Source organism: Miniopterus natalensis, chromosome 5 (assembly GCF_054644295.1).
Source record: "Miniopterus natalensis isolate mMinNat1 chromosome 5, mMinNat1.hap1, whole genome shotgun sequence".
Lineage (NCBI taxonomy): Eukaryota > Metazoa > Chordata > Mammalia > Chiroptera > Miniopteridae > Miniopterus > Miniopterus natalensis.
Genome location: NC_142085.1, coordinates 25,670,749 through 25,683,498, shown reverse-complemented (window position 1 = coordinate 25,683,498; position 12,750 = coordinate 25,670,749). Strand labels below are relative to the sequence as shown.

The 12,750-nt window shown below is 38.5% G+C and overlaps 1 protein-coding gene across 5 annotated transcripts in view; it reads left to right on the top strand.

Moving 5' to 3' along the window:
- Positions 1-12,750, top strand: part of DST (dystonin) — a 399,279-nt gene that overhangs the window by 324,947 nt on the left and 61,582 nt on the right. For all 5 annotated transcript variants that reach the window (XM_087817457.1, XM_087817456.1, XM_087817454.1 and 2 more), the window contains 7 exons: positions 3,493-3,654; positions 5,186-5,356; positions 7,865-8,031; positions 9,312-9,471; positions 9,679-10,005; positions 10,532-10,616; positions 11,814-12,055. In XM_087817457.1, coding sequence (XP_087673583.1) covers positions 3,493-3,654; positions 5,186-5,356; positions 7,865-8,031; positions 9,312-9,471; positions 9,679-10,005; positions 10,532-10,616; positions 11,814-12,055 — 1,314 coding nt within the window. The remainder of the gene's footprint in view (positions 1-3,492; positions 3,655-5,185; positions 5,357-7,864; positions 8,032-9,311; positions 9,472-9,678; positions 10,006-10,531; positions 10,617-11,813; positions 12,056-12,750) is intronic.

Here is a 12,750-nt window from a genome sequence, read left to right as displayed (position 1 = left end):
GGTAACTAGGGGAAATAGGAAACCCTGCAATGCCAAAAGTTTGTGCTTCTGTTCTAAAGTGGTCATTCAGTGTTTCTAACAGTGATCCAATCCAGTTTTATGTGGGGGTGGGGGTGGGGGTGTTGACTAATACCCTATGAGATGCCAGATATCGATAAGTTGATCATTACAACGAACTAATTAGGGGCCGGTTTGGGGAATGATTATTCCCAGCTGTTGGGACCCCTGCTATTGATTGTGCAGATGGTGGCTGTTTGCCGTCAGTTAGAATGCCTCCACTGTGAATTTATGTGAACATTCAGCTTTTACACAAATTGTGGTTTAAGACACTGCCATTTAGGGGCAGTTACATTGGATTTATTAAGCTTGAACAGGCTTAGTCATGAAGGTACAAACACAATATTATATTGTTGTGGTCTGCGAAGTACTCAGCTCAAATTAAGGACGTTTTAAACTGCGCTGAGAGTTCTGTCTCAGTAGCTCTGCCTCTGGAAGTGGAGAAGTCACATTGTGCTGTGTTTTGCAGTGTGATAGCGCCTAGCTTTTTGTGAGTGGTGAATGAGGTACGAAAGTGAAGGGTGCAGCCTCGTAATAAGTAGAGGTTGTTTGCCAGGCCTGTAATTTTTTTCTTCCCACTTAAACTAAAGTTCAGTTATTTTGGTACTTTTTACTAAGCTCTTCTGGTAAACTTTGCCTGAGAGGTAATTTTATTTTATTTTAAGCTTCTGTGTGTGTGTGTGTGTGTGTGTGTGTGTGTGTGTGTGTGTGTGTGTGTGTGGATTAGATTAGGGGAACAGTCTCTCTTGATAGGTACTTTGTTACCATTGAGAGATAAGGAATTTGGACAATATCAGAACAGTTCCTCTTCTCAGTCCATGAAATCATCGCTCTAGTCAGCAATGCCCTTTCCTTGAGCATGCTTTAAATGACATGCTGGTTTAAAAGCTTGGCAAAGTACTTTTTCATGTAAAGGATCTTGCCGTTTATTTGTAGAAAGTAGTGGAGCTCTTAGGAGTACATAGATTCTTTAGCAGTTATCTTTTTTAACCCTTAGCATATTTTTTGTAGCACTTTAGAGAGTTATCACAGACTCACCTAAGCCTGCTCTGATGTGAAAGAAATTAACTCTAAAGTTAATTTCTTTAAAACCAAGGTAAGAGGATAAGGCAATTTACTACAACATTATATTAGGGCTTTTTTTTTTTTTTTTTTGTCCTGAAAATTATCTGAGAGGAGGAATAGAACGTTTCCCTGAATCCTTATATACCAGACAAGTTCTTGGACTTAAGAATGTAGCTGTGCCCCCCTCCTCTTTGTGTGTGTGTGTGTGTGTGTGTGTGTGTGTGTAGTAAAACATATCCATAGATGTTCTTTCCTAAAAGTAGTAACTTAGAAAGTGGTATAGAAAAGAAATAGGATCATAATACAGCACCAGATTCTCTTTTCACCACCTTATCTCAACTTCCTATTGCCTTATTAAGTAAATTAATGCCTTTTAAAAAGTTATGAAAACTTATGTTGTGTTTTCCTCAGTGACTTGGGGAATTCTTATCATTTCTTTGGTTATGTGTATATGGCATAGTTATATAGAAACAATTCTCCAGTGTGGAAATTGTCTATATAGGAGGGGAGTTCTAGAGGAAATGATCATTTATTTGTTTGCTGTTGCTTAATTTACTCATTTGTACAATTATCAGGGAGTATCCTGCTTTGGGGGAATTTGGGCCAGAGCCTGGAGAATTTGTCTCCTGCAGCCTCTGCATCTTTCAGAATTGTTTTCCACACTGTGCCTGAATTTTATCTTAAGTACTGTTTGGATAATTGCCTTTGTTATGTTTTCATATATTTTACTTAACTTTATTCGCTTGGACTACTGATACATTTATATAGTGCCCTATAGTATAATGACTCAGAGCCCCAAACCTTGTCTTACCTTAACATCTTAGCTGAAACTTTCCTTCCTGAGTTAATTAAGTTAACTTATTTCCTTTATGGCATTCTTTAATCCCTGTATTAAAAATATTTGTATTATCTATGAAAATGTTGATCTACCCCCAGTATTACCTGTTAAGGCGTTGATGTCATTCATTCCAAGACATAAATATTATTTTTCTATACTAATGTTCATTTGGCAAGTAACTATCAAGTACATATTCCATACTAGGTACTGCGGAAGGTCCAGGGCATGAAACTATTATAAGGATAGAGAGATTTCTGCTTTCATGGAACTTATATTTTTCTCTAACAGATTAGATTTTTTGACAGTTACAGACAACTGGGGACCATCGTTGGATGGGATGAGGAACCAGGGTGGGGATGGGGCAGTTCTGGAAAGCTGCTGACAGTGCAGGCAATGACCAGAGTGTACCCAGAGTCGCTATGCTGGCGATAGGTGTGATCATATCCAGGGGTGAGGTCTGCGTTTCTCTTGCAAGCCCATTGGCATCTTGATAGACATTGAGGGGGCTAGATGTATAGGGATCCATCCTACTGCAGTGCCTGCCTGTATCGGTTTCCTTTTCCTGTCCCTGTATTTTGGCCCCTTAGCAAGCCATAGATTGGCATCTTGGCTCACCTCATTATCTTGTCAGTGATTCATCAAACTTTAATGCCGGCTAACTGCAGGCATTCTTAGAAGAGCCTATAAGGGTCCTTGCCCAGTAACTGGGTTCATCTTGGGCCCATCTCATTTTGTTCATTAGCATTTTTCATACATTTTTTTGTACTACAGTTAAATTGGAATATAGGAAATTTCTAGTGCTATGAAAATGAAACAATAAAGAGAGGACACATGCACTATTTTCTTGGTTTTATAGGTAATCTGATGAAATGCACTTAGATGATTATTCTTTAATATTTCCAAATGGTTTTGATAACACGTATTATGAATTTATATTTAGTTTACTTTCTATTATTTTTTATTTTATTTTATTTTTTTAAAATATATCTTTATTGATTTCAGAGAAAGGAAAGGAGAGGGAGAGAGAGATAGAAACATCAATGATGAGAGAGTCATTGATTGAGCCTGCAACCTGGACATGTGCCCTGATCGGGAATCGAACCCCGATCGCCTGGATCCCAGGTTGACACTCAACCGCTGAGCCACGCCCGGCCGGGCAACTGACTATTATTTTTTAAAAATATATCTTTTTTTAGTGATTTCAGAGAGAGGAAGGGAGAGAGAGAGAGAGAGAGAGAAACATCAATGATGAGAGCATCGTCATTGATCGCTGCCTCCTGCACGCCCCCGACTGGGGATTGAGCCTGCGACCCGGGTATGTGCCTTGACCGGGAATCAAACTGCGATCTCCTGGATCCTAGGTCGATGCTCAAATGCTGAGTCATGCCAGGCCGGGCCTGACTATTATTAATAAGATTGCTATAACATGAACAGGCAACAAAAATTACCTTTATCTCTGATCATTGAATAAATGTTTATATTTGGTGGTTATTAGGTAATATAATTCATATGATTGTTGCCCTCAACTGCAGGTATTCCAAAAAGAAGAGATTGAACCCTTGCAGGTTAAACAGCAAGATGTTAACTGGTTGGGCCAGGGCCTCATCCAGAGTGCTGCTAACAACACCAGCACCCAGGGTTTGGAGCGGGACCTGGACGATGTCAATGCAAGGTGGAAGACTCTCAATAAAAAGGTAATTTTCCCATCCCTCACTGTCATTTATGTTTGTTGTCATCCACTAGCATTTGTTGTGACTACAAACCATATTTATAGTAGCCAAACTTCCCTAAATATGCCCACTTTTTTTTATTGCTGTAAACTGGGTGGCCCAAATTCAGATCCCTTCAGAGCTTGTTAGGGAGCATAAAGGAAAGGAGCCAGCCGAATGGAACAGGGCTGCTCCCTGTCATTATCTTGACTTTGATAGAGACACAATGTGCAGGTGCAATGGCAGATGGCCTATGACATGGTCCTGTGTTGAGGGAGCTTATGCACCTCTAAAGATGCAGTAGCTACTTAGCTCCAGCAGATCATTGCCTTGTAGGGGGTCTCTGCTCACTGTTGCCAAAGAGTACAGGTTCGAAGGAACCTGGAAATCTCACTTTTTTGTGTGAAATATTCTTATTTTCAAATGTTAACAACTAATTTCATACTGTATAATAGGTCACACTGTGCAAGTAAAAGCAACTTTGCCTGCCTGTCAGTCCTGGACTGAGGGTTTGCCACCCTCATTATAGACCATTAGCAGCAAATGCTATTTTACTTATAAGATGTAGATTCCCACCTTTTAAAAAATATCCATGAGGGAAAACACTGGAAAAGAATGCTCTAATATCTTAAGGAGATAATGCTGACACACAATGGCAGATCTTCACATGAATAAATTATCAGAAAATTGGTATTGGATGGCAATGCCTATCTGGTGGTAGTGGTGATTATTCATATACAAATTTTGCTGCATTGAAATCTTAAGCATTGCCAGGTCTCAAGCCCACATTTATCATTCTTTAAAGTCTGATTCATATTGTAGTGCACTTTAAACACAATTGGAATGCAGTGTCAGGTGAAAATATATTCCATAGAGCTTAAAATATCTTGTCAACTACTTCTTTAGTCCAAAAAGGAAGAGGTCTATGAGAAGGATGGTAGGGTATTGTAGGACACAGAGACTCCATTTACTAGGAGACAAAGCCCCTGGTCTGTTAAAAAGACTCAGAGCTTGAGGCTAGCAGAATTTAATTGGACACTTTATAGATATTTTGCCTAGCAAAACATAATTCTGAATCTGTTATAATAGTTATTTTTAAATCTGAGTCTTTTTTATCATTATCCCTGATATTCATCAATAGGAAATAAAAATATGAATCCCAGTGATAATGATAAAAGCGACTAATGCATTGTTTTTCAGTAACCTTAAAATATTTCAATTTTCAATCAGTCGTTGCTAACCATAAATGCGCTGGATATTTCCAGAATCTCAAACATTTTGTCTTTTACATTGACCGTTCCTGGTGGTAACCTTGTCTTCTTGGCTTACTTGCTAAAGTTTGATGCCTTTTTACCCCTATCCTGTCCACTATCAACGCTTTGGGTAAATTTTAAATGAAAAGGAAAAGAAAATTTGTGACCAAATGGGAAGATAAGCATGCAAAGTCATGTCCCGTGGGCAAATTTCATTGTTTTATTAAGCAAGTAAATAAGTTAGAACAACCGGAACTTTGCAGGTGGCTCAGCGAGCAGCCCAGCTGCAGGAGGCCCTGCTGCACTGTGGGAGGTTCCAGGATGCCTTGGAGTCCCTGCTCAGCTGGATGGTGGACACCGAGGAGCTGGTGGCCAATCAGAAGCCACCGTCGGCCGAGTTCAAAGTGGTGAAGGCCCAGATACAAGAGCAAAAGGTAAGTTAGTGATGCTTCTGTTTTGTGTTTCATGTGCTGTACTAACAATGAGAGTAAAAATTTACTTTGTGACACTCTTTATGTATGTTAATAGGATATCCTGGTTAACTGGTTATCAGTGTTCTAGACATTATTTTATTGGCCATTTAACAAATATTTATGGAACCACGTGCCATGGATCAGGCATTGTTCCAGGTGCTGTAGTTACATCACCAAATAGAAAAGATAAAAGTTCCTCACTGAGTTTACAGTTTCCTGGGAAAGGAGGAACAGGGAGAGAGAAACAAGAAAGCAAATAAGTAAATTGTGGTAAGTTAGCACAGGAAATGCTAGAGTGGAGGGGGGTGTGTGTGTGTGTGCAGTGTTCTTTTTTTCATCACCATTTACCGCCTCTATGCCCTCTTCTACCTCCCCCCGACCAGAGCTGTCTGCCTGCTCTCTATAGAGTAGTCAAGGAAGACCTCACTCCCTGAAAAGGTGACTTTGGACAGAAATATCACTAATCCCTTATATATTAGATTGATCCATATGAAATTGCCTTTTGTGTAGATTAAATATAGGCAGCTTCAGCCTGTACTAAAGAGGCAAATGTTTGATTCACATATGCTAAGGAATGTGCTGTTGTGTCTTTTGAGACTCAGGAAGGACCAAGTTGGAAAGACACACTTGTTAGAGGGATTATAGCCACTTGGGACCACACATTCAGTTTTTGTGCTCCCAAAGGTGCTGGTCAGTTAGGTAGCATTTAGAGATGTTTTCAGGACTAATTTGTCAGCCATGACTTGAAAGGACATGTGGGAGGGGCCTAGAACACAGCACACTGATGAGGTTTCTCCTGGGTAAAGCCTTAAAAAAGAAGGGAATGGATTAAGAGGCTTCATTTAATTTTGATATTCAGTATTTTGAAGACTTTAATCTATTGGGAGATTAACCTGTTAGAAATAGATTTAGAGGTAAGAATTAAAGAAACATCACAGGCAACACATGGCATTTGTGTGATTTTTGAATAATATATATAGTATAGCATATAATATGTAGTGAAATAATATATAACATTAAAAATATTATATATTCTATATAATAACTGCTGCCATTCACAGTTTAATTTAAACTTTTGTAATTCACCCAGAGATACTGAACTATGCTTAGCCAACAAAACCTACTTGCTGATTTTGCTTTCTTAATTGCCAGAGGCTTTGTTCTTAAAGTTTATCAAAAGTAATGCACTTAATTCGTTTTCTTTACTGCCTCAACCACCTGGTGGATTTTAATTTTATCAGGATTCTAACCTGTGTCAGGAGAGTTTGTTTCTTCTTTTTAAATGTGCTCCCCTACCTCCGGCTTGGGTGTTCTTGACTGCAAAACGAGAGTGAGTGAATACACTTCTAGCTTGCTACTTCTGGGTAACTGTCCATTTCTTTCCTTTCATTAAAATTTTTAAAGTTGACACTATTGCAGGTGTTCCGCTCCCCAACCCCCTTTGCCCATCTCCACCTACCCTCCTCTCTTGGCCTTCACTAGATTGTTGTCCCTGTCCATGGGGTATGCCTATATGTCTTTAGCTGATCCCTTCTTTGCCCATTTCTTTACTCCTTAACTAAGAGTCAGGATCAGGTTAAGGAAACAGTGAAGTAGTTACTGTTTTATACGCTGTGCCTTCCTCGTTGTTGTTTGTTTACACAGATAGCACTTGCTCATGAAATATTTGTATTGGTGAGATAAGAGCAAGGGAACCCTGGGCTCTGGCTACCTACCTGTAGCAAACATGCCATTCCAGGCTTCTCGAAATGTTTACTTAGAATTGAACTAAATTTTTATTTTTTGCTGCTAAATCCTGAAATATTAGTCTTATTCAGCCAGCTTTAAAGATTTCTCGCATATTCCACTCTTTATTCCTTTTGGGAGTGATATTTAAAAGCTTTTCTTTAGTCTTCTTCCTCATGAAGGATTTTAGGAGCTAGCCCCACCTAGAAAGAAGAGCCAAGAGCTTCTGATTTTTGCTTCAATAGCTTGTGAACTTGGTCTGTGTCTCAACTTCCCTATCTGTACTGTATTGTTTAACATTGGAAAAGGTTTTGAAAACAGTAATGACGTATAATAATCTGTTTTGTCCTAATGGGACAGATAATTGTTGAATGTTTAGGACATTCCCACTTCATTACAGTAATGGGAATTTGTCATCTTAGGACACTGGAGCTATGCTAAGCAGCACCTTCAACCTCATTATTTTGTATTAAAACATTAATAACGAATCATTCGGTGGCCTCATCAATGCTAGTTTAATCTACCACGAAAAGCCCCTACCACAGTGTCTGACATAATCGTAATGAATTGTTAAGCAAAATGAGTTATTCTTAAAATCCTTCTTTTCAGATCCTTTCGCATGTGAATCCATACAGAATATATATTTTGGGCACATAGCAAAAGTGCCTAGAATATATTTTCCTTTGTGTTGATACAATTATTCCTTTCACTTTTTTTTTTTTGTATTTATTGTTTTCTTTCAAGCTTCTCCAAAGATTGTTGGATGACCGCAAATCTACTGTGGAAGTAATCAAACGAGAAGGAGAAAAAATTGCTGCCACAGCAGAACCTGCAGATAAAGTGAAGATTTTGAAACAACTGAGTCTCTTGGATAGTAGATGGGAGGCATTGCTTAATAAAGCTGAAACAAGGTGATTTAAATACTGCTTCTGATCTTTTAGAAAAGTAGCAGTGGCTTTAAATCAGATGTTTTGTATTTTGGTGTTACTTTTCGTATTTTCTTATGTTTATCATGTACGTGAACATAGATAGCAAGGGCTCTGGTGCCTCTCTCCCCATTCCTCTAATGGTAGTATCTTGTAGTCACTAGATATATTCCTGCTCTTTGTTTTAAGGAAGCCATTTCTCTCAGGGGTAATTTATTAATTTGTTTATTACATAGTTATTGCCTGCCTACTATGTGTCAGGCGCAGAACTAGACCTTGGGTATAGGGATGAGCTGGACAGATCATTTGTGTCCTTAGATAGGGTACAGTCTAGTAAGGTTTTATAGAATTGAAAAGTAATGACAAATGTGATGTTTCAAAGCAAAAATACAGGGTTCTATGGGAGCATTTAATTGGAAGAACCTAGTTCTTGGGGCAGGGAAGTGACAGCTAGGCTACCTTTTAAAGGACAAGTAGAAGTTAGCTAGGAAACTAGGCAGGTGAATGGGTGCTGTAACATATGAAGGTCAGGAGGCCTAGAGCATGGCTCCACTGGGCTCTTGCACTCAACATTTCTGTATTACATTTCTGCATTCTCTCCACTGACAAGTTTTGAGTAGTAGCTACATTGAAATGTAGCCACATAGAGTAGTTGAATTGTAAATAGATGAACCACTGAACAGAATGAGTATTTCCATAAATTCCTACCTCCTTTGAAGCTAAAATGGTGAAGAGAAAAATTCGACTTACCTTGAATAATGGAGTAGAATTAGTTATGGCTCTAGGACCCTAGAATAAGGTGTTCCTAAGGAGATTAAAAGTTTCACGTTGACCTTTAATATGTGTCCCTGTAATGTCCCAGGACATTGTGCCCTGGCTCCCATGGGAAATACCCTCTACTTTTTTTCTAAAGTAAATATAATTTTTTCGATAAATATTGTATTTTTGTCATTATTATTGATGATATTGTTATAACATTACTCTTATTATTATTATAACTATTATTATTTTAAGTATTATAGCCAAGTTACTTAAGACTTTCATAAGATTCAGATACTTGAAGTTGGCCTGTGTGCTCAACTTTAGTTTTATTTAATAGAACTATTTTAATATGTTCTTTAAATGTGAGGGAGATTAATTTTAACCTTAGAAGTTTTCTACAAAAAACGTTTAGAACAGAATTTAGGAGCATGAGAAATATTTTTTGTTGACTATTTCACACATTCTTCATCCCTAAAAGATCTTTATCTTGGCACATTTTTTAGGAATCGCCAGTTGGAAGGTATCTCGGTGGTAGCACAGCAGTTTCACGAAACCTTAGAACCACTGAATGAGTGGCTTACAGCCATAGAGAAGAAGCTGGCGAACTGTGAGCCCATAGGAACCCAAGCGTCTAAACTTGAGGAACAGATTGCGCAGCACAAAGTAAGATACCTGTCACACACTTGTGAGATCCGGTTCTCCATTTCCTTCCCGGTTTTATGACATAAATTTGAGTTTGTGTTATTGTTGCATTCTGCATAACTGCGAATTAAGTCCATTTCAGATGTCATCTCTTCATTCTGTTCGTGTTTTCATTTTTTTTAATTTTTCCGTTGTGTTTGTTTCTCTTTTTTTTTAAACTTTATTTAGGCTTTAGGAGATGACATCTTCAATCACAGTAAACATTTACACCAGGCTATTAGCCTTGGCCAGTCCTTAAAGGTTTTGAGCTCCAGGGAAGACAAAGATATGGTGCAGAATAAATTAGACTCCTCCCAAGTGTGGTACATTGAGATCCAAGAGAAAAGCCACAGCAGGTCTGAGCTCCTCCAGCAGGCCTTGTGTAATGCTAAGATTTTTGGGGAAGACGAAGTTGAGCTGATGAATTGGCTGAATGAAGTGCATGACAAACTGAGCAAGCTCTCAGTCCAGGATTACAGCACTGAGGGTCTGCGGGAGCAGCAGTCTGAACTTTGGGTATTTTGATTTATTTTATTTTATTTTATTTTTTTCATTTTGGTTGTCATTATTTTCTGAGTCTTCCTTATTTCTGTATTATTTTATGTTCATTATTATTTAAGTGTATCGTCATCCTTGAGAAAGACTTTCTTTATACAGATTATTTTTAATGATGTTACTTTAAAAAAAAAGAGAGTGAGTGTATCCAATAGCTGGATTTCACTTTTCATTTGTTATTTTTATTGTCGTATATGGAGACCCATAATTATCTTGTACTCCAGTAGCTCCACATAGCTCATTTTCAGAGGGCCCTAAGTATTTTCTGAAAAGGAGAGTGCTGTCAGTTGTGCTAGATGAACCTGGGACAAGGGACACGGTGATGGAAAGAAGAGGGTAAACATGGGGACAATAACGAATATTTGAAAATGTGGGTGTTTACTCAAATATATCTCAATAAACCTCAACTAAAGCCCTGTAATATTGACTCATGCTAATGCTTATTTAATTTTTCTTCCCCCACATAAAAATGGTACCTGCATTTTAGGTTCTGCAAGAGGACATACTACTCAGAAAACAAAATGTAGATCAGGCATTACTAAATGGTTTAGAACTACTTAAACAAACTACAGGTGAGATATCTTTCAAATTAAATAATTATGGAGTCAACATTTTGCATTGCTTTCAAAATAGTTTAGGAATGGGGGAAAACAAAAACTTTATCATTTGTGGCCTACTCCAAGCCTTCATTCTAGAGAATGCTTTAAAGACAGACCAAGTGGGGTGGGAATGTGATCTCACTTTTTTTCTCATGATCTCACTTGAGTTCTTAATGAAAGTTGTATGTATTACTCATAACACAAAGCACTGTGGCACAGGAGATGGTCAGAGACGCTCACAGTGGAGTTACACTGGTTTTCCATTTGCGGAAGGCAGTTGTTCCAGATGAGTCTGTAGGTTGTAGATAGTATTTTTTATATTTTAAGATAGACTCTATTCAGTGACACATACTGTGGCTAAACCCAGGCTTCATATCTTCATGCTTGAACTTACTAAGGAAACAGATACAAGCTAACTTGTTTTAGTAATTCCTTTGGCTATAAGAAAGTTTCACTAGACCTATATATCCAGTTCAGCATATGTGTGGGGGGGCAAGTACCATTCATTATGAGTTGGAGAAATTCATTATAGTATCTAGAGCCTTGAACTCAGAGTCTGAAGCCCAGGACATAGTTTCTCTGTGTGACTGAAAATGAGGTAGAGGAATAGTGAAGATGAGTATTATTTTTAATATATACAGACACATACAGGTCAGGCACTGTTCTAAACCCTTTGCAGATATAAGCTCATCGAATTTTTGTCACAGTCTTAGGAAGTAGGCTCTATTCTTATCCTCATGTAACAATAAGTAACCAGAGAGGTTAAGTATCTTATGAAAGGAAACAAGCCACAAATCCAATGTTTTGAGGCCAGAAAGGCAGTATTTGAATCCAGGCAGTTTTTAACCCTTCCGCTTGAGAGCTGAAAGCATTATACAGATAGATACAAAGGTGATACTTTCCACATAATTGAAGGCATTATGGTCCTTTCTAGTTTTCACATTTGCGTTTCCAAACCTGTTTAGATTTGCCAGAAATCCTGGGAAAGATTAAAACCTAGAAAAGGGTTTCTCTTGGGTCAGAACTTCTTTAGAAAAATGTCTCCTATCCCCCCCGCCCTGCCCCCGGAAAATCTCATCAGCGTATAATAATGTCTGAAGAAAAACCTTTCCCGCTGCCCCCATCCCCTTTTTTCCTTTCATGAGCTATAACGTGCCTTTGAAATTTTAGGTGATGAAGTTTTAATAATTCAAGATAAATTGGAAGCCATTAAAGCAAGGTACAAAGACATTACTAAATTGAGCACGGATGTAGCCAAGACTCTGGAACAGGCCCTGCAGCTCGCGAGCCGGCTGCACTCCACACACGAGGAGCTCTGCACCTGGCTGGACAAAGTGGAGGTGGAATTGCTTTCATATGAGACTCAGGTTCTGAAGGGAGAAGCCGCAAGCCAAGCACAAGCCCGGCAAAAAGTATGCTCTGATTTACGCACTTCGGGTCCATCTGTTACCTTTTGGGGAGTCTCATTCACACAGGAATGAAACGATATCTTCCTCGCGTCATTACTAATATGCCGAAGGATGCCTTGGTGGGCGGGGACCCAGCAGAAATTGGCAGCAGGTCAACTGTTTCAACGTTTAGGAACCCGGAGATGAAAACAGTGTATTATAATTTGTTTTCAGAGTCTTACAGTTTATTACACAAGAGAGAGAATGATGAAAACTGAAAAATAAAATCGAGGGAAAGGATCATCATTTCTAGAGATACACGTAATTTGGTTAGAATAACAATATTTTTATGAGACAGATGCATAATGTGAGGTGATTTTTTAAAATAATATTGCAAATGTGGTCTTGTACCCTGCTAATCATATTTCTTTTCAGAGATAGCTGCCTGTGCTTATCCATGAAGCATGATCGTATGTGGGGGAAAGGGAGCCGGTGAGGCCGGGCTTGCTGAGCCTGTAATGATTAAACCGGGATGATTTAAAGCCAGCGTGTCCTCATTCTGAGGGTCACTTGATTCTGGCTTGGACTTTCCTCTTTATTTTACTTTCCTGGTACCTAATTGCTTAGAGGTTCCCAGAAAGCAAAGAGTAACACCTGATAACTTGCTTGGTTGTGTTTTCCAATTCATAAACATTTATATTAAATTTCAAAGATACAGT